Raw genomic sequence first — 21,640 nt, 5'->3', positions numbered from 1 at the left:
GTCGGGAGTTCCTAATGAGTAAGTCACCATGGACAAGGTTCTGGCTCTCTCTCTCTCTTGTTGGGCCCTACTTTTTGGGCCTGCCCCTCTCCCTCCAGCAATCCCAGGTAGAGTTCTAAGCACCTGGTGATCAGTTCACACCTGCTGCTATAAGCCAAAGATGCTCCTCTGAGTAGGACAGAAACGCAAGTCCAGACAGGCTGTTGGATGAGGAGACCTTGTGCCAGCCAGCCATGACAGCAAAGCCCTCTCCTCCTTCAAAAGAGTCTAGCACCCACGTTGGGTTTGGCTTCATCCTTGATCTCAGCTGTGACAGGACTCTTGAGAATGAGGAAAGACAGAGAGTCCTACCACTGAGCCCTCTGCAAGGCATGCTAAGGAGTCTCTACCCTCCCACATCGTAGTGAGTCACCTGATCACACCTGTCTCCTAGAACCAGGATGGAAGACACACACACACACACACACACACACACACACACACACACACACACACACACACACACACGTGCAGATTTGAAAATGGACATTCATTTACCCAACTGCAGTTGGAGAAGATCCCCATCTCCTTTAAGGAGAAAGAAGATATTTAAGTCCTCTATTCTCCTGCCAAAAGACTGCAGTAGGGAAGCAACTGCTTCTTGGCCCTCGAGTGTCCCATCTCCTAAATATAGAGGTCGGTGGCAGTGATGGGTCATTGTCTGGGCACCTGGCCCGGTCTCCTTGACTCACACCCTGCCTCTCACCCCATCCGTGGGTATCTCATGTCTCATTGTTTAAATACAACACAGAGGCCTTCTGGTATTATGGAGAAGAGTACAATTTTTTTAAATTCTGGGTGGCTCTTGGGATTGAACTCAGGACCTCACGTTTATTAGGCAAATATTCCCTCAGCAAATCTTAATACCCCCAGACCTTTTTTTTTCCCTTCCTTCCTTCCTTCCTTCCTTCCTTCCTTCCTTTCCTTCCTTACTTTTTTGCCTGAGTTTACTTTTCAGATTGGGTCTTGCATTTTTGCCACAGGCTACCCTGGACCATGGTTCTCTTATTTCTACCATCTACATAGCTGGAATTACAAGTGTGTATGGTTACACCCAGCCTGTTTTCCCAGGTCTTGTTAACTTTTGCCCCAGCTAGCTTCTGATTTCAATCCTCCTATCTCTGCCTCCCAAGTAGCTAGGATCAGAGAATGGTTTTAATGTACCTTCCAGGGTCCTAGGATGATTTGGACATCATACATGGGGTTATAGAAAGGGCAGTGAGAACAGTGAGAACTATGGCAGCATTAGAGACCTACTAGCAGGTCACCTGTTATCAAAATGCATCCTGGTCTGTCTGCCTCAGAAGCTCTAGAGAGTACTTGCTAGTTATGCCGAGTTTTGGGTCCTACTCTGGACCATTGAACTTGTTTCTGAGTGGGACTCACTTAAGTGAACATCCTGACCTGTGTTGGATGTGTGGGACAGGGAGAATGGTCAACAGTGGCTGGGATTACAGGAAGAATCTATGTGTCCAACCCAAGGCTGAAGGCACCTGAGCCCGGTGCACGCACCTTACATCTCTGGAGATGAAGTCTAGACGTGGGCTCCCAGAATGCCTCATCCACCCATCACCCGTAGGCCTCCTTACCTGTGTGTGAGCGCAGGTGGCGTTTGAGAGCCGTGTGGCTGGGGAAGGTGCGGTTGCACTCACTGCAGATGTAGCTGCGCACGCCCGCGTGGACTTCCATGTGCTGCTGGAGCGCGCTCTGTGCCTGGAAACGTTTCCCACACAGCAGACAGAAGACGGCCATGTCCGTGCCTGCAGGAGACAGCAGCACAAGGTGCTCAGGAGGGTGGACACACCAAGTTGAGGTTTCCATCTCTTTAGTACCCAGTAGGAAGTCTGGGTGGTACCAAGTGTGGGCACTTGTACCCCATGCGGAGTGTGGGGGGCACATGGAAGGTAGTCATCCAGAAGCAGGGACAGCAAGACCTTCAGGGTCTGGTCCAGCCTGGCTGACATGCACAGGAGCGATGTCTGTGTGAACATCTCCTGTGACACAGCAGCCCTGGCTGATTCAACCTGAGGATTTCCACCAGCACCAGCACCTTCTCTACCCGTATCTCCCACCCCTTAGAGTGCACTGAGTAGGCCAGGTGTGCAGACAGCTGCCTTCAGACAGAGCTGGCCCAGGGCAAACCACGGATGGCCTTTTCAAGCCCAGGCTTCTCCATGCACTGCTTTGTGATCCTCAGAATACACACATGGGGATCCAGGGAGCATGGATGGAGCCCCAGCAGGACTGCCCAAGCTTACACACACCCCTCAGCCCAGAGGGGCTCTGGTCCCACCCCACAGGGCAGACCCAGACATCTTTAGTACTCTACCCTCTTGTTCTGCCCAAGTCCCTAGATGCTGTTCCAATCTGCTAGCCCTCCTCTCAGGTTTGGCCTGAAACCACTTCATGTCCCTGTGAAGCTGACCTGAGACCAGGCAGGGGGAGCGGGTCCCAGATCAGTGGGGACCCTATTTAAGTCAATACCTTCCAAAGGATGGATAAGACTGTGTGACTCCAAGGAAAATGTAAGAAATAAAGCCAAAGATGGGAGGTGAGGCACACGCACTAGGCTAAAGAAACACTTGCAGGCCGATTTCAGAGCAGGTGACACGGAGGACAGACCCGGTGATGGAGAAGAGCCAGGAAAACTGATCAGGTCATGGAGTTCTACGTATGCCAGTGAGAACGGCTCAGATGCCATTGAACTGGCAATGCAGGGTCACAGGACTGGTTGCTATGGGCAGCAGGTTTGTGTCCTCCTCAACATGAATGTGTTGAAAACCCAACTATCAAGGTGATGGTGACAGGAGGCGGGGACTCTGGAAGGTCATCAGAATGGAGCCCTCAGGATGAAACTTGTGCCCTTATTAATAGGAGCTCAGGGGATGAGTCAGCCTCCACCACAGGAAGATACTGTCGGAAGTCAACAATCTGCAACCAGAAAAAGACCCTCACCAGAACCCAGCCATACCAGCACCAGGATCAAGCTCAGAGACAAGTTTCTGTATCATCCATCACCCAGTCTATGGTGATATGCTATAGTAGCTCAGACTGGTGGGTGCTAGCATGGAGGGCAGCACACAACAGAGAACAATATCAGGGACAAAAGACCAGAAGAGGCAAAGGAGCTGATGGCACTGGTGCTACCACCAAACCAAGGCAGGGACTTGGAAAACAGGAGGGAGGAGTGAAGAAATAAAATTCCTAGATGGCAGCTCCACAAGACCTAGGTTCAAGTAAGAAAGAGCGGTACTCGAGTCTGAGTCAGTCCAGTCTGCACCTTGTCAACAGGCTGAAGGCTATGTGGTCACCAGCTAGAAAGGAAATGCTACAGTGTCCACCCATAGTTTCTTGTCTATAGACACCACACAAGGCACAGGGGGTCTCCCTAGCTATCTATCCATCAATCAAGGCTCAGAGGGGATGGGAAGGAAGCTTGGAGGCCTTCTAGCCCCATTCCCCATTCTTTTATTAGGAAGAACATAGGATAATAGGAAAGGATTATTAAACAAGAGGAAAAAAAACCAGGAAAGTGTTGGGGGTGGGGAGAGAGAGAGAGTGGATGAGACACAAGAGAAGCTACTGGTGCATGCAACTTAAAAATCTCAAGACTAGATTTGAGTTATTAAACAATTTGCTGTCGTTTCTGCCTAGCTGATTGTTCGCATGTATGATGAGTCAGGGAAGATTCTATTACACTGGGAGATTAAGCAAATAAATGCTAGCTTTTGGAAACACATTAAAATGTGAGGCTATGGAAATAAAATTATCTAGAAAATTGTATTAGCAATTCATTAGCTGCAGTAAGATGTGCAGAGCGACAAGGGACCGGCAGCATTAGAGCACTCTGCTCTCTTTAACGCCTGGCCTAAGTTCTGCTCTCTCCTTTAGGGACCTCAGGGCTGGTTCCCCTAGGGAAGGGGAGCTTGACGGCAGATAGCAAACGATCAAGCCAGGTGCCAGCAGCTCACACGGGTCATCCCAGCTCCTCAGGAGGCTGAGACCTGAGGACCGCCATTCTAATCTAGCCCAGGCAAGACCTTGAGACTACTATAATCGTCAGCGAACCAGCGAAAAGGCCAGAAGTAGAGGTGTGGCTCAGGTGGCAGAGGATCAGTCTTGATCAAAAAAGCTAAGGGAATAGTGTCCAGGTCTTGAGTTCAAGCCTGTAATCCCAGAAGGTAAAGAGGAGGAGAATATCAGTTCAAAGCTATCCTGGACAAAGTTAATAAAACCCCAGCCCTAGGCAAAAATTCAAGACCCTATTCCAAAAAACAGCCAAAGAAAAAAAAAAGGGTTAGGAGCATGGCTTAAGTGGTAGAATGCCTTCTTACCTATTGAGTACAAGGAACTGTGTTCAAATATCAATACTAAGGGGGAAAAACCCTCCAATATTTTTTTTAAAAAGGACCCAGGGAGGAAGAGGAAGCAGAGGGTCCTAACTTCATGCCTTGTGGCATGAAGTAAGTCATTTAACTTTCTTGGTCCAGAGTGTGTCCATCAAAAATGGAGGACAACAATGGTGATTGTTGAGATTAAATAAAGATACTTGATAGAAAAGCTTCATAACCATGAGGTGGTTACAGGGCCAACATTAGCTCTCTGAATCAGCAGGTGCTGGTCCTCATTTGTGGCCAGTAAAGAGAGCTCTGGATTACAGTGTCCATTTCTCCCTCAGCTAGACACCTGGGTGCAGTGTACAGCTGGAACATGAACCATAGCAGCCCTGCACAATTATCCAACCCTAAGTTGTCGGTGGTTTTTTTTTTTGGGTCCGGTCGTGGGGCCTGAACTCTGGGCCTGGGCGCTGTCCCTCAGCTCTTCAGCTCAAGGCTAGCGCTCTACCACTTGAGCCACAGAGCCACTTCCGACTTTTTTCTTTTTGCTTATGTGGTGCTGAGGAATTGAACCCAGGGCCTTGAGCATGCAAGGCAAGCGCTCTACCACTGAGCCACCTTCCCAGCCCAAGTTGTCGGTTTTTTAAAAAGTATATTTTTATTGTAAAAATACTGTACAGAGGGGTTACAGTTACATGAGTAAGGTAATGAGTACATTTCCTATCAAGCATTATTACCCCCTCCTTTGTTTTTCCGCTACCGTCCCTTCCCTCCCCACCCATCATGTTGTAAAGTTCGTTTTCAACATAGTGTCATACATCTCATTGTTACAATGGGTCACCCTGTATCCTTATTTCAACGTTTTGTTATTTTATGGACTTTGGGTTGCTTCTTCCGGGAAGCTAGCCCTGGCCAAAGCATCCTGGATGAGTTACACCATTTAGAACTCAGTGCCAAAGACATCATCTTCTTCTGAGTTCTCACTGTTGTAATGCATAAAACCTTTATGGCTTTTCTTTTTTGACATTCAGAGATTGTGAGGCTCCTACGTGTAGAAGCCTCCCTAGCAGGAACTGTCATTTTTATGCCCTCCCCCCAGATACAGCAAGAGGCCTAATGCAGATCGGCACCCCAAAAACACATGTTTATTGGAAAATAAATAAGGGGCCACGGAACAATCACAAAGGGGGGGGATTGTGGGTGGAGCCACAGTACAGAGACAGACCAAAGTCCACAAAGGAGGACTTCATGGAGCTCTTCCCACAACTTTCCTAGTGGTGCGTAGGCAGCTGGTCTCACTGGGGCCTTTACTCATCTGCTGTGTGTCTGATGACCTAGACAGAATACAGCCACTGGGTTCTGCTGCTCAGACCATAGGAAGACCAGTTCCACCTCTCCCTGCAGCAGAGCTAACTGAGAATTCCATTTGTGGCTTTGGTATATTAGGACAGGGAGGGGCGTGCGTGCATGCGTGCATGTGGTGCTGGACTATTGAACTCAGCGCTTCATGCTTGATAAGCGAGTGCTCTAGCCCTTCAGCTACACCCTCAATCCCTTTTGTGCTTTAGTTGTTTTTCATATCTGAAAGGGTCTTGCAGCACCTTTGCCCAGGATTGACCTGTACCACCATCCTTCTACCTGTGGTCGTCCACATAGCTGGGATTATATATGCATAACATCTTGCTTATTGACTGAAATGTGGACCTTAATTGAATATTTTGTCCAGGCTGGCCTAGAATCATGATCTTTTTTGTCTCCCAAGTAGCTGGGATTACAGGCATGAGCCACTCAGCCCCATATGCAGCTCTACCCTTGCTATGGATGGGATCTGGAATGTATCCTTGAAGACCCACCTGTTAAATGCTTAGTCCTAGCTTGGGGTGATTGAGAGGCAGTGAAAACTTTAAGGGATAGGGCCTAGAGGGAGGCGGTTAGGACACTGGAGGCATTCCCTAAGAGGATACCTTTAAGGGCAGTTGAAGGGCACTCAGTCCCTCCAGGCCCGCTCTCAGTGACTTCCTAGCCACGAAGCAGCCAGCACTGCCCCATCTTGTGTTCCTCCTCACGATGTGACCTCTCACCCACAGGTAACACGGCCAACTGATTATGGACTAGAACTTCCAAAATAGCCCAAACAAACCTGTTCACAAGCTGATTATCTCAAGGGCGTGTTACAGAAAGCTGACCAGCAGCCTTCAATCTCAGTTTCTTTACTGAGAACCTAGAATCCATAACTAACTCGATACTTCTTGGTGTGGCAATACTGATTATACATACATATGTATACATACATATTATACATACATATGTATGTATATGTGCTGGTCCTAGGGCTTGAATTCAGGGCTTGAGTGTGCTGTCCTTAAGATTCTTATTCTCAAAGATTGCCACTCTACCACTTGATCCACAGTGCGACTTCCAGTTTTCTGGTGGTTAATTGGAGAGAAGAGTCTCATGGATGTTCCTGCCCAGGCTGGCTTTGAACCGTGATCCTCAGATCTCAGCCTCCTGCGTAGCTAGGATTACAGGTGTGAGCCACCAGTGCCCTGCTCTGATCATGTATTTTTCAGGACAAAAATCCTACATACATATTAAAATGTTTTCTACTGATCTGTATACTCTGATGTAAATCAGATATAAAAATCAGCCTCTGCCCAAGGAATTAATTCACCAGGCCCAGGAACCAGAATGTTCTCTACTCTTCTAGAAAATGAGTCTTTCTCTGGTTTGCCAGGACATTTGCCCAAGGTGAGTTTAAATGAGAACAATGGAGTGGATCTGGCATGGATGGGCTTGGAATGTGGTTTCAGGCCAGGGGCCTATGCATATTTCTGGGATCCATTTACAACGCTCTTATCCAGGAAGTACGCAACCCCTACCAGACTCCCCCCAAGGATAGCAGGGCCGATCTGGAAGGCAGAGCATGTTCAACTCACAGACTCCCAAGTTTAATTTTAGAAAGGAAAAAAAAAAGGTAGAAAGCCAGGTCAAGATGGAACAGGAGGCCGGAGGGGTGACAGAGTCGAGGTTATTTATCTCACCTAGGCGATGACGGGGTCTGAAATTACCAGACACAAAACCCTCGTGTTTACACCTGTGTCATTTCCATACCAATTAGCTCTTTAATAGAAAGGAAGGAAAGGATCTGATCGGAGGGGCACACAGCTGGAGAAGATGCTCAGGTGCTACCACCTTCTTGGAGCAAAGCTCTTATTATCTTCCTCTAGAAGCTGTTTCCTAATCAAAGGAGCAGAGGGATCTAAATATACTTCTGCTTTTTTTGGTAAGCCGGCTGGGGCTGATATGTGTGTGTGTGTGTGTGTGTGTGTGTGTGTGTGTGTGCACGCCTGTGTGTGGTGTGTGCACATGCATGTGCATGTATGAACATGGGTCACCGGTGAACTTCTCATGTTCAATTCCATCCAAGGAATTCTACCCTGAATGGCTCCTCCTCCCCGGAGGAAGAAAATACCATCTTCTTCTTCTTTTTTAATCCAAGTACTGGGATTTGAACTCAGAGCCTGGGTGCTACCCTTGAACTTTTTTCCACTTAAGACTGAGTCTCTACCATTTGGGCCACAGCTCTACGTCTAGCTTTTGGGTGGTTAAGAGATGACATTCTCAGGGACTGGTTTTGAAATGTATCCTTAGATCTTAGCCTCCTAAATAATTAGGATTAAGGTGTGAGATACCATACCTGGCTGAAGCTATCAAAATTGTGTGTATGTGTGTGTATGTGTGTGTATGTGTGTATATGTGTGTATGTGTGTGTATATGTGTGTGTATGTGTGTGTGTGTGTGTATGTGTGTGTATTTGAAAATCTTGGTTTAAACTGGAAGCATCTTCCACTACCCCCATTCATTCCCCCACTCTGCAGACACGTCCTTCTGTTCTCTCTTTCCTAAGATATCATTTCCAGCTACAGGCCACGCTCCTGACCATACACTGAAGCCATCACTTTAAACTGCTGCTTCTCCCCTTCCATCCCCCTGCTTTCTCTGCCTTTCTTCTGCTTTGCCCCCAGGTTGTTGTTGTGAAGAAGGTGGTAAAGCTGTATCATCCACTGTGCAGGAGAAACAGAGACAGGCAGCTCAGGCTGACTCACACCAGAGGCAGGAAGGCTCTGTCTGCATCTTAAGAGGCTGAGGTGGGGAGTGTGTGTGTGTGTGTGTGTGTGTGTGTGTGTGTGTGTGTGTGTGTGTGTGTGTGTATGTGTGTGTGTGTGTGTGTGTGTGTGTGTGTGGTGTGTGTGTGTGTGTGTGTGTGTGTGTGTGTGTGTGTGTGTGTGTGTGTGTACCAGGCAGAAAGGAAACAAAAGCCCATCCAGCCCCTGACATCTGTGGTCTTTCCTCGCTTTCGACTTCCCCTATGCCATCAGTTAGGACTTGGCTCCTTTTCAAGAGATCTCCTAGAGAAAGGGCCAAGTGCTCCCTCCTCAGTTCTCCTCTGGCTTCCTCTTGGGTGTGAGTGGTAGACAGCAATGGGAACAAATCCTGCTAGCCCCTATCCCCCAATGAGCACCCCTCCCCTTGGGGCAGGATGGAAGGTCTGACTCAAACTAAATTAGCACTCATCTTCCCAAACCACCCCAGAAGTGACAGAGCTTCGCATCTAACGCCACGTTTATATCTTCAGTCTCCATACGCTGGCCTCACTCCTTCTTCTTTGCCTTTGTATCTGTTTAGAACTTTGGAAGGCTATCTGCACTTCTGCATTTCCACAAGAGGAAAGGGAGAATTTATGGGTTTATATATCATCAGTCAACTTTATATATCCTCACCGGATAACAAAACAGAGGAGGAAGGGAGGAATATGGACAGTGGATTCAAATTTGTTTTAAAACTACCCAATGGATGAACGACTGCAGTTTCTCAACACACACACACACACACACACACACACACACACACACACACACACACACACACACACACACACACACACACACACACACACACACACACACACACACACACACACACACACACACACACACACCAGTTCCATCTCTTGGGGAATGCAGCAGCCTCCTCCAGGCGGTGGCAGCTAGCAGAGCCGGTTCCCGGAAACTGTGTATTTGTTTAGCAGTGAGCCCAGACACAAGCGCATTTCATTACACCGCACCTCCAGCTACAGTAAACAAATTTGTCAGCTCACTAGCTCATTAAGGTGCGCCCTGGACACGCGGGATTTATTGAGACCTGCACAATAAAAGTAACATGAATGGATTTACTAATTTCGTCAATCACTCCAACAAACCAGCCGAGGAAGGGCAGAAACTGGGGGAAGTGGGCAACAGAAAAGGGGTGGAAAAGAAAAATAGGAAGGAGGTAAAGAGAGAAAAAGAGGGAATTTCTGGTTTGTGGGAGACAGGATAAAGGGCTTGCTGGGGAGTAGCGCTGCTGTCAAGGTACACAGCCACTCCCAAGGGTCAGTGCACCCCATCGGCTGGGCCCATTCTCCGTGCAGGGCAGTGAAGGGAACTGGCTCTTCCATTGCTCAGACACTGAACTCATGAATGTGGGGAGCAGAGGCCACGTTTGGGAATACCCCAGCCCCCCCAATCCCTCCCACCTGCTGCACGGGTCCCAGCCTCTAGGCTTCCCAACCCAGATGCTGGGCCTTCCTGGATATTCTAGAATGAATGAAATGCTTCTATTGTAAGAGCAGAGGGAGACAGAAGGGAAGAGGAGGAGAGGAAGAGCAAGAATATGAATGCGTGCGCTTGTGCATGGGAAGGTGGTATGTGTCAGGGTGGAAAGTAAATCCGGAGAAGTATGCAGCCCTTGGATCTGTAACTTTCAAAATGACAGCAGGACTGGGGCAAAGGTCAGGGGGTCCAAGGCCTTAAGCACCTCGGCCAGCTGTGGCAGTGAAGCCTGGAGTCCACAGGACGCCTGCCTATATAAATCAGCGGTAAGTAGCGCCCGCTGGGGGCGAGGACAATAGGCCCACACGGGGGTAGAAGGTAGGACAATGGAACCCAGCCAGTGCGCAGGCCCGGAACAAATGTGCCCTGGCACCACCGGGGCCCCCATTTGTGAAACTAATTGGCCCACGATTGAAAAACTGGACCAACTTCAACAGTCCTGAGAGGACTCGAGTAGCCCGCAGGAGATAACCTCTGCAGAGCCTGGGCCAGGCCTAGCCCTGAGTTCTGATGCGAAAGCCCCACAGGGGTAGTCCCGTCTTCGGCGGGACCCATCCAGGAGAAGGATGGGTGGGGTCCTGAGGCAGGTGGAGATCATGCCCACTTCTTCTTCCAACACTCCAAAAAAAAAAAGAACCTGCTTGTTCTTCTGTTGGAGTAAAGCTCAAAGGAGCTCCGGTCGCCCTCATAGGGAGTGGGTGGGATGGTGGCAAGTATACATAAAGCCAGGGTGGCTGCTGTGGACAATGGGAGGCCTGTTACTCTCTGTAAGGTAAGGCAACCTTACAGGTCTATAGGAAACAAGAGCGTGTAGTAATACGTGACTAAGCCCAGCCACACAATCTGAGGATGGCCCAGGCAAAAGTGTGAGATAAAATCTGAAAAACCTACTAAAGCAAAAGGGATCGGAGGCATGACTCAAGGGGTAGAGCACTTACAGAACTTGAGTTCAAAATCCATTGCTGAGAGAAAGAGAGGGGGGAGGGAGATCTCAAGAAAGAGGAAGAGGAAGAAGAGGAAGAGGACAGGGAAGCTAGCCCTGTGAGAACTTGAAAGGCTTCCAGGAAGTGTGCTGCAGACTTCCTATAGTCATGCCCTTGGGGGCCGTTCTTGAGTAGCTGGGTCTGAGGAACCCTGGATGAAGGTTGGGATGAGAGGGTAAAGGATGGGGAACAGGGACTTTCCCCCCATAATCCAAGCTAGGACAATGCATAGAGGACAAGTTAGCCACTCGAATGGCTTCATTTCAGCCATGTCCAGAACTTAGTGGAGGGCATAGAGCTTCAACCTGGAAAGGAGACCCAATTTCCTTACTTTTACACTAGATAATCCGTGGTCTCCATCCTCACTGGCATGCTCCAAGTGTATTTTCATAGCACCCCAGACACACCTAAGCCCTCCAGGGAAGAACTGGGGTTCAGTCAGCTACAATGGACTCTTCTTTAAACCTAATACTGCGAGGTGGAGGCAGATGGCTGAGGTGGAAGAGAACAGACCAGAGGAAGAGAGACAGGACAAGCCAGAGTCCCAGGGCGATAGGATGGAAGAGGGCGGGGCGCAGGGACCGGAGACCAGAAACTCAACATAATGAAGTCCTGAATGTTTCAGATCCACTTAAATATCTGACAAACACTGGCAGAGGAATGAAAAACCAGCCCATGTAAATAAACAAAAATTTTTTTAAAAAGAGAGAGAGAGAGAGAAGATGTATTCATTTTCCTGACATTTTAATGGTTCCTCTCCTTGCCCCCAGAAGATGACTACAAATTAAGCAGCATTTAAATGCTTTTTACTGTCAACAATTAAAAGGAGGACGGCAGGCCCCGAGAGTGTGGCGGGCCATTCATTCCCACGGTAACCAGGCTGGCAGAGATGCAGGGAGGCTTCCCGTACTGTACGGCACACACAATGGCCCCAACGGGACGTGTATATATTTTCCATGTTGCAGGACATCCAAAGGCAAATTCAAATAAAAGGAGCTCTGGGTACAAAGGTACATACCAAGAGGAAGAGCAGGATGGGTTTCTGGAGTTCAAGTCTCAGGAAAGGCAGAGTTTAAGCTTGGTCTGATTATAACTCACTCAGGGTGCCTATATTTCGTGTGTGGAGGTGTATGCGTGCACACGCAAGCACGCACACATGCAAAAAAGAACCAGAGACAGCTGCTGCTTTGCTATCCTATGGACAACAAAGGACCAAATGAGCAATTCTCAGAGTCTTTGCCTGCACCCTAGAACCAGGGTGGAAGTTGGAGAGAACTCACCCTCTTCCCTAGCCTTCCAGAGAAGACACGACCACCAACGTCTTCTCTCCACCACCTGACCCACAGCCTGACTCGCTGAGCTGCAGGTGGAGACCAGCTGCTCCTAATTTCACTTTGCTCAATGCCAAGGATATCATTCTAGCATGGGCCGGCAGAACACATTTACTATTTCAGAAATGAATTTTCTTATTAGTTGTTGTTGTTTAAACCATGGTTACCAATGCATGTCCCAGCCCAAGACCACTGATACTTGCATCTCTCTCAGAAAGGTTCAAACCCAGTCTGTATTAGGCTTTGTAAATTCTATTGCTAGAAGGCTAACTCTCTATGATTTCCAAGAACCCGTATCATTTTGGGTACCCCTGTAAACAATGTTCCAGCATAAAGGAAAGAAAAGAAAAAGATTTCAAAGAGAAGAAGGATGGAGGGAAGGGGGGTGGCGGCTCATGAGCTGTAGCTTATCTTTCTCGTTTCAGCAGTTCAGGGAAAGCAGGGAAGGGAGCGGACGCTCAACCAGGTGAACGGGTAAGCAGGCAGCATCTAGAAGCAGCCAGGTCCATTTCTGTGCTGTAAAGTTTAATATGCAGGAGGGACAACGGAGAAATAAAAGAGACACGTCCCCTTTAAAAGGAAATATAATTTACAGTGTGCAGCCAGGCGGCCCATAGTTTCAATCTCGTTTACTATAGAGAAAACTCTGCTAGCTGTTCTCTATCCCACAAATCCGATTTAATCAGACAAGCCAGCCAGCGTGGCTTGGAGTAAAAACGGATAATTAGTAAACAGAGAGCTACTCCAGTGCTTCATTGGCATTCGAGTTGGGCTACTGTGTCGCATTTAAAATGCAGTCTGATGAAGTTTACAAAATCAAACCATTTGTTACTCCTATTGAAGAGGCTTCAGGCCACTTGCAATTAAATTGGAATTAGTGCTCAGAATGAGACACAGCAAATTCATACTAAAAAGGGATCTGACTTTGAGACATTTGACTTCAACCGCTTTCTGTGTTGAGAGTGTGGTTGGGTGTTACTGAAAGATTCTTTACTCACCCCAACTCCAAAGGGCTCCCCAACTCGTTGAGCTTGTCCCCCACAACTTGAGTTTGCTTGGGTGGGCTGTGGGAGATGGGGGCAGAGGGAGAGGGGAGGGACAGGCGACACCGGAGAGCCAGCCCAACATTCACACCAGGAAGATACTGTACTAGGGCAGTGTGTCTACAAAGGACCATATGGCTCCCTTCTGCATGGAGTCTTTGGACAGGGGAGTGGGGGGGGGGTGGCAGGAGGGGGTGGGAGAAGCTGCCAAAGGCACACTTCTACAGGGTACTGGCCCCGCCCCCTCAGACAGCAGGCTGGCGGCTGGCTGGGAGAATGGGCACCTTTCTTAGTTGGCTGGGCTCCTATGGTGTCCAACACAGAGAAGGTCTCATTCATTCACCAACCTCTACTCATCAGTGTTGCCCCCAGACAGGGCTCAAGTGCTTGTCTCACTGGGGTTGCTTAACCAGAAAACCAAGATTCCCCACCAAGCCATCCAGAGATGGAAGTCAGGGTAACAGTGAGCTTCAAGGGAAAAATATGACATTGTGGCTTTCACACGTCTCCAAGTGAGATTTAGGAGTTCGTAAGCAACCGATGTATCGTATCCACAGTACTTGTAACACCTTGCTTTCCATTAGCTACCACGGCGATGTTCATACCACACCAGAAACGTGGCTGTTTACTTTGCCGTGTCGTTTATGCAGATCAATCCTACAAAAATACCATGGTCTTTCACTCACATCTTGATACTGTTAGTTAATAGGCTAACAAAGAAACCACCAATACTACATTACAAATGTTGCCTTTCAACCAGGTAGCCCTAGGCTGGCTTTGAACTCACTACTTGGACCTAGCGCATGTCATAGTCTCAGTCCTCCTCCCTCAGTCTCCCAAGTGCTCAGATTACAGGTAGACATCACCACACCTGATGTACAAATGGTCTATTAAAATACTTTAATTACAGTTTTATGTCCTTTCATTCCTGCATTCAGAGATATTATTCTGAGGATTCCAAGGAGTTGTTCAAAGACCTCATGAGACTTTTCAAGGAGTCCATGGCACCAAAAAGTTAGATGTCACTTAGTGGAAGGTCTCAAGGGAGAGGGAAGAGGGGTTCGGGTTTCATATGTGTAGTTCCAGTTCTATGCGATGACCAGACAGTTACCAGTGTGACCTCATTCATCCCAGTAGACTATACTCTTTTGAAGATGGCTCAGTCGACTTCAAGCTGTATTTGACCAAAATTACAAAAATAAAACACAAAATCCTGGTCACAAGCTACCATAACCCTCCACCCCCTCTGCTGCTCAGAAATAGCTGGACCAAAATCCAGATTCAGTCCTTCAGCTTCTCTATCTGCCACCAAGAACAGAAGTGACACTCGGCCTCCTAGGAGGAGAGAGCTATGACATGGGATCCTCCAGAGGGACCCGATAGGACAGCCAGGCTCACCTCTCAGCTCTGACATCAATGAGCCATGTCTCCCTCAGGCTCACGGTACTGTCTTGTCCTGTGAGCCAGCCCCTTATGTCTCTGTCTCTGTCTCTGTCTCTCTCTTTTACAGGCAAAAGATCCCTGGTTCTACCCATCTCTTTTCAGATTTCTTCCTCTGCCTGGACACTCATTCTTCCTGATTCTTCCACCATTCCAGTTCAGAGTACCTTCACGTGTGAGAAGGAAAAGCGGTATTTATCCAGTCATCCTCAGTCCTCCTTCTTAACTTTTTTTTTCAGACTGCAGAGAGGATGTGATTTTTTTTTTTTTTAGTTACTATGAGGGGGCACTAAGATTTACAACACGGATGGCACTTCCCGTTCAGTTGGATTAGAGTAAGTCAGATTTGGAGGATTTGGGTAAAGAACAATGAAGGGAGTGAATTTGATAAAAAAAAGTCTCTCAATGTTCCAATTCGAGCTCAGATTGAAGGCCTGCAGGGCTCTGCTTAGCCCTGGGGATCAGTGGGAAACGAAAGACTGAAAGACCCTGTCATTCTGGAAGATGCCCACATCAAGAATGCTTTCACACTGCTCTCTCCCAGGACAGAGCTTTTTCCTTAGTGTTTTCTGTGTTTGGAACAGCAGAGCCAAGCCTGGATGGATACTACATGGTCATAGCCACTCTTACTAACCCGAGTTTCCTCTTTACACTTGCTGAGCCTTTATTCCTCCTTGATTCTTCCATTTCGAAACATGCCCCAGGACAAATAATCTGTCCACTCCTCTTTCCTTTCCCAGCCTGTGTCATTGAACAATGGCCTGTTGATAAACCAGCACAATCCAGAGAATACTAGAGATCACTTCTCCCTCTGAGGGTCCTGGAGAAGAAAGCATTTGTGAAATGGGCCAGGAGGACTGACCGCTCAAGACCTTGGATATAAAAGAGAAAGAAATCACCCTATGATGACACTGTGCAAGCCTGAGTCTTGGGCCTTCCACAATGCCACAATGATGCTGACACTCAGCAGCAGAAGGAGGAGACCCAGTGGAGATGGGAAGGGTGGGGGGCGTGCTGTGGAATATGATACCATCTTTTCTACCTCAACTGCAAATAGGCCAATGGTATCTCCACCTACCTCCACCGTTGTTTGCTTAATACGCACTTAATTTTAACTTTTAAGACAAAGCTACTTATTTTATCTCTACATAGGCAGGATCTGTCTTGGATTCTCCAAAGAAACTCATATCCCAAAGGACAAAGACCCTCAAAGACAAAATTTATGCAGGGCTAAATAAGCAACCCATACACACTCTGTACAGAAAGGCTGCCTCGGAATTTGAAGACAGGGTATTCATATTAATTAACGTCTTCACAGAAAGGAGAACTCTCTCCAGGGCGAATCTGTTTGATTGTTCTTATTTACTCAGCGGTATCACTGCTTAGTTTTTCCCTACCCTCACTCTAAGGAGCCTATGGGGATTCTCCAAAGGCAAAGGAAGTGGTACAGCCTAGAGAAGACGGTCTTGAAGTCCTCTTGGTCTCTTGCTGGAAATACAACACAAGGTTTTGCAATATTCACATCCAGTCTGTGCTCTGTCTATGAAGGAATGTAAACACTTCCCTGCTAAATGACCCAGGTCCTGCTTCTGAGACAGACTACCTGCTCAGTGTTTGAAGCATGGAAATCAAGGACCTGTGCCATTCCACACGCCGTGACACAGCCCTGGTTCAATGTCCTTAACCTACCTCCAACAGTTCTCACCACTGCCCCTAGAGGGGACCCGTGTGAGTTACAGTTCGATTCTTGATCTATTTATTTACTTTGGTACTAATTAATGAATGAATGGAGCAGGAGTACCACCAGGTAAAAGAGAGGAGGGGAGAAATGATATTTGCCGAACTTTGCTCCATTTTTCAATCATGTGGCACCTCCTGTGTACCTGCCATGTGCTGGATGGGGCCTGGGGTTCACTGACGAAGAAGGTCATCACAGCCCTTGCCCAGACTGACCGAGACCCACCCACTGACCGAGACCAAGCTAAACAAGTTATGACAAAGCTTAACAAGTTTAACCAAGTATAGATGGTGGTGAAAAACACTCAGGGCTGGAACTGGGAAGGCATCAGGCTCCAGGTTAAAAAAAAACTCTCACCCCATAAACACTCACACCTTCCTGCGAGAATCGGAGGCTATAAAAGGACATATTTACACACACACATGTGTGTACATACAGTACCCCCCCCAATTCCGACACCCACAGCAGAGATATGAATGGCTGCTATTCAGGGCCAGGGGTCTGGGCTGTGTCACTGTGGCATGACAGGCAAGCAGTAGCTCCAACTTCCTTGTCCTGGAAGTCTGCTTCTGCCTGAGCTGATTTATTCTGCGGACCATCTGGGCCCAGGGAACAATGTACTCTCCCTGCTGAATGACCAGCCTGTTAGTCATACCCTCTTAACTCGACCCCTGTCCCCTAATCTTTGCATTCTTTGATGGAGGCCAAGGCCTGTCTCTCTTTTTCTCACCTCTCCCTGGGCTGGAGATGCTCCTCAGGACACAACAGCGTGGCCTCCTATCTGTAGGTCTAGAAGTCAGACAGGGGCAGGCCGAGTGGGTGGGGGTCTTCAGGGTACCCTGCCTCATTCTCTAGGCCCCAGAACCCTGTTTGGACATGAGGGGAAGTGCTCGCCTCAAAAACAGGCACTCCAGACTTTTTAGGGCTTCCAACCTGCAAGCCAGACAGACTGGAGAATTGGCTCAGGACAACTCAGGTTGCCAAAGCTCTGCTTGGATGAACCCTATCTCCCCCCAGCCCTCCAGCCCTTTACACAGCACTGGGACAGCACCGCCCTGGGCACCTCAGTGTTCTCTACCTGCTTAATGGGGAGAACAGCTAGTTTCCAGAGCAGGAAGAAAAACGATCTACTTTTATCTTTCTCCCCTCTCAGAACATAGCCAGGCCCAGACTCACAACTCGATTTTGCAGTAAGAATGAATGACCCTAATACAGAAACTCTAAATCCTGTGGCTGGAATAAAGGGCCTAAGATGCTGCTTCATCTCCTACCTTCCAAGCTCTTTAGCCCAAACCCTGCATATCTCAGGAGCGAACAAAGGGCGAGCCACTTGCCCAGACCTCTAATGGAACATCCATACCTGTATAGGAAACGGTTCCTGAACACTCATTTGGAGGCTTATGTTTGTGACCTGCAATGTCACATTTTGTTTTGTTGGTTTATTTTTTTTTCTGGTTTGTTTTTGTGCTTAACAAGAAAAAGATTTTTAAAAAAAGAATTCTTGGTAGGCATCTGAGGTTCGTGATTATAATTCTAGCTACTCAGGAGGCTGAGATCTAAGAACTGAAGTTTGAAGCCAGCCCAGGCAGGAAAATCTATGTGACTCTAATCTCCAATTAATAAACCAAAAGCTGACTCTGGAAGATGGTTCAAGTGGTAGACTGCTAAACTTGAGGAAAAAAGCTAAAGAGCTGTGGTTAGAACCACTGAATCCAAGCCCTACTACCAGCACCAAAACTAAAAACAAGTAAAATAAAATTCTGACCCATAGAGATGTTCTGGTTTTCAACTGTTCCTTTCTCACCATGCTGATTCTCATATGATATAACCCCATACACCTGTGTCTCCCATTCAAATGGAAGGAATCAGTGAATTGCCCCTCCACCCAAACACATACACATACCCACTCTGGTGGGTACCCAGGCATGTGCGCATGCACACGCGTGCGCGCGCGCGCGCGCGCGCGCACACACACACACACACACACACAGCTCTCACTTTATGTCTCGCCTTGTGCCAACACAGAATTGATGGTGATGAGAGAAGGAGACGGGGAAAAAAACCCAGGCAGACGATTAGCTAGGTTAGGTTTATGGCAACAGGCAACAAACTCATTCATTTCATGTTTTGCAGAATATAAAAGCGCCGAAACATTTTAATTTTAAATTCTTATCATTGAATTTACTGCTTTTCTCTCGCAATGATTTGTGTTGCTTTTTAATTTTTACAGTCTCTACAGAAGCCAGATGCTATTGCCTAAGGACAAAATAATAAAACCCTACTGCAGTCATGAGTTACAGAACAAAAAAGAAACAAGCGGTTGACAGAAGTTAATATCTCAATTTAACAGTGCTGCTTTGCTAATGATCCTTTGATATGTGTTTATTTAGAAAGGTCTGATCTTGACCTTGAAGGCAAACTCAACCACAAAGTCTTTATGAGAAAAGAAAAAGACTTTATTTATAGATTGGCTTTATGTCAATCACGCTAGCAGCTGGTCTCCCAAGTGCCAAGCAACTGAAGGGAACCAGAGGGGGAGCTGGACATACCCCTCAAATGAAACGTTCATTCAAGTTAGTGTGGGAGAGAGGCACCCGAAGTGTGGTTCTAAGGAAGGTAAAGCCCACCTGGAGTTAGAGCCCAGGGTTGCTGTTCTCTGCTTCCTTTGGAAGAGACCAGACGTTACATTTTCCCCAGACAATGAGACAGAGCCAAGCATAATCAAGAAGGAGACGCAGGCATAGGGATGGGGCCTTAGGATGAAGAAGAAGGGCTAGGCTTCCAGGAGCCCATGCAGATCAGTGAGTATCTCCTGCTCTAAAAATCTTCTACGATCAGTATGGACAACTGACTGTCCTGCCACCCTAGGGCAGGAATTTAGTTCTGTAGCCTCTTAAGGCCTCATCAGTTTTGAGACTCTTCAGCCTGTCAGGTCTCTCTGCTCCTACCCTAGGGCCAGGACCCTCTTCAAAAGAGACTCTAGGATTTGAACATGCCTGGAACGGCGCCAGCAGAGGGCCTCCTCACCCCAAGACCCCCATTTGTACATGGGATACCTCTGTGGGGTCTGTAAGGTCCTGTGATTCTTTCTCACTTTCTAGAAAGCCCAGGAGGCCCTTCTTTGCTCAGGAGGGTCTTTGCCCTCATACTCATCTCCAGGGTGCTTTGTCCTTGACCTCTAACACTTTGTTTCCACCATCTGTTCCAGGAGAACCCTATTCTCATGGTCAGAGTCACTTATAGGAGGCTCATAACCCCAGCCTGGACTTCCATCCTCCTGAGCTGAATGCAAAACTCACAAATCTAGCAGCTTCTTTGATTCCATGGGCAACTTTACTCAACAAGTCCAAGCCCGGAGCCTCCATTTCTACCTCTCAAGCCTGTTTCTCTTTCTGGGTCTTCAACAACTGTATTGTTTGTAATAATGGCCATTCTGTTTAATTGTGTGTGTGTGCGTGTGCGTGCGTGTGTGTGTGTGTGTGTGTGTGTGTGTGTGTGTGTGTGTGTGTGTGTGTGTGTGTGTGTGTGTGTGTGTGTGTGTGTGTGTGTGTGTGTGTGTGTGTGTGTGTGTGTGTGTGTGTGTGTGTGTGTGTGTGTGTCCAGGGGCTTGAACTCAGGGCCTAGGTAATGTTCCTGAGGAATTTTTGCTCCAAGTTATCAACTCTTTCCACGTGAGCCACAGCTCCACTTCCAGATTTTTGTTAGTTAATCAGAGATGAGAGTCTCAGGACTTTCCTCCCTGGGCTGGCTTCAGTGATCCTCAGATCTGAGTCTCCTGAGTAGCTAGGCTTACAGGCATCAGCCATCTGTACCTGGCTTAATGGCTATTCTGTCACCTGCTCCAGCCACCATCCTGGAGGTTCCTGGGTCTTACTCCTCACACATCCCAATCTGATGATCTGGAAGAATTATGATCCAAACATTGTTATTTCCCCCACCCCTTTCTCTATATTCTAGATAGGCACCAGCCTGGCCTGAGCCAACAGCAGCCCTTACCACAGTCCCTACCAGCCAAGCCTGTCTCCTTAGCTCTGATCTGCTCACCTCCACCTGTGTGCCAGTCAGAAATGTATCTGATCTCTTAACTTTGTGTTTAAAGGTGCCTTATAATTCTAGTATGGATAAAACGCCAATTCCCAAACACAGGACGTATAGTCACATCTGTCATATTTGGTCTTGGATGTCACTCTTATGCCACATTACCACCACTTCCAAACACACGGTTCCGTGACTGCTGCCTTCCATTCCCTTCATCCTGGCTGCCTGCTGCTGCTGCTGTTTCATAATCTCGTGGTGTCTTCTCCAGGAAGTGCATGCTTGGCTGTCTGTTGTGAGTCCTCCCTCTGGCTCCTACGGTCTCCTGTGCGCCCATCTTGCCTCACTATACTTAGCATCTGCCATTAAAATGGCCCATTTTTACATCTGTCTTCCCACAGCACTGAGATCCCTGAATTGAGAGAACAGGTTCAGTTACCTGGGCTGCCCTAGCATGGAAACCCCTAACACTGAATGACAAATGGATGCTGGCCTTGGTTCTTCTGCAAACACTAGTGAAAAGGGTCCATTTGGTGATATTCTGACTTACTGAGAATCGAGAGAGGTGGCTTCTTATTTTCCTCCATCTCTAAGCTTCCTCAGCCAAGTAAGAAATGCCTTTCCTCTGCATAGGCTGGTGGCGATAAGTCATCTGGGTCCCTAATCAGCTGGGTAAGTATTCCTCTGCCTGTCAAAGTCACTGGGATCTACACGCCAGGCGTGGTCAACAGTCCTTCTCCCTGTCCTTGCCACTTCCTGTGGGACACATAATGTGACCAATGTCACAGCCCCTGATGACCTCAATAGCAATTCACAGTCAGGAGGAGGGGCAAAGGAAAAGGAGGCCCACTAACCACTTTGTCCCTCTGCTGGGACAAAGCCAGCAGAGGCAATACTCAAAGCAAAGGCAACAGATACCTAAGCCACCTTCCACCCCACCCTCGGCTCTGTTAGAAGGCATTCCGGGCTCACCTACCTAGCCTTTACAGCTGCATGTGAGTATCAGGGAGGGAGGCACTGTGGAGAGAGGTGGGAAGAGGTCT

General features: G+C 47.9%; 1 protein-coding gene across 4 annotated transcripts in view; it reads right to left on the bottom strand.

Annotated features, from left to right (window-relative positions):
• The window catches only part of Zbtb16 (zinc finger and BTB domain containing 16), a 176,324-nt gene that overhangs the window by 11,906 nt on the left and 142,778 nt on the right, over positions 1-21,640 (bottom strand). For all 4 annotated transcript variants that reach the window (XM_070038502.1, XM_070038501.1, XM_070038503.1 and 1 more), the window contains exon 5: positions 1,629-1,799. In XM_070038502.1, the coding sequence (XP_069894603.1) occupies positions 1,629-1,799 (171 nt within the window). The remainder of the gene's footprint in view (positions 1-1,628; positions 1,800-21,640) is intronic.

The sequence above is a fragment of the Dipodomys merriami genome, unplaced genomic scaffold, assembly GCF_024711535.1.
Source record: "Dipodomys merriami isolate MVZ:Mamm:240054 unplaced genomic scaffold, mDipMer1.0.p SCAF_29, whole genome shotgun sequence".
Lineage (NCBI taxonomy): Eukaryota > Metazoa > Chordata > Mammalia > Rodentia > Heteromyidae > Dipodomys > Dipodomys merriami.
The sequence above is the reverse complement of the archived record's forward strand: the minus strand, read 5'-3'. Positions and strand labels throughout refer to the sequence as shown.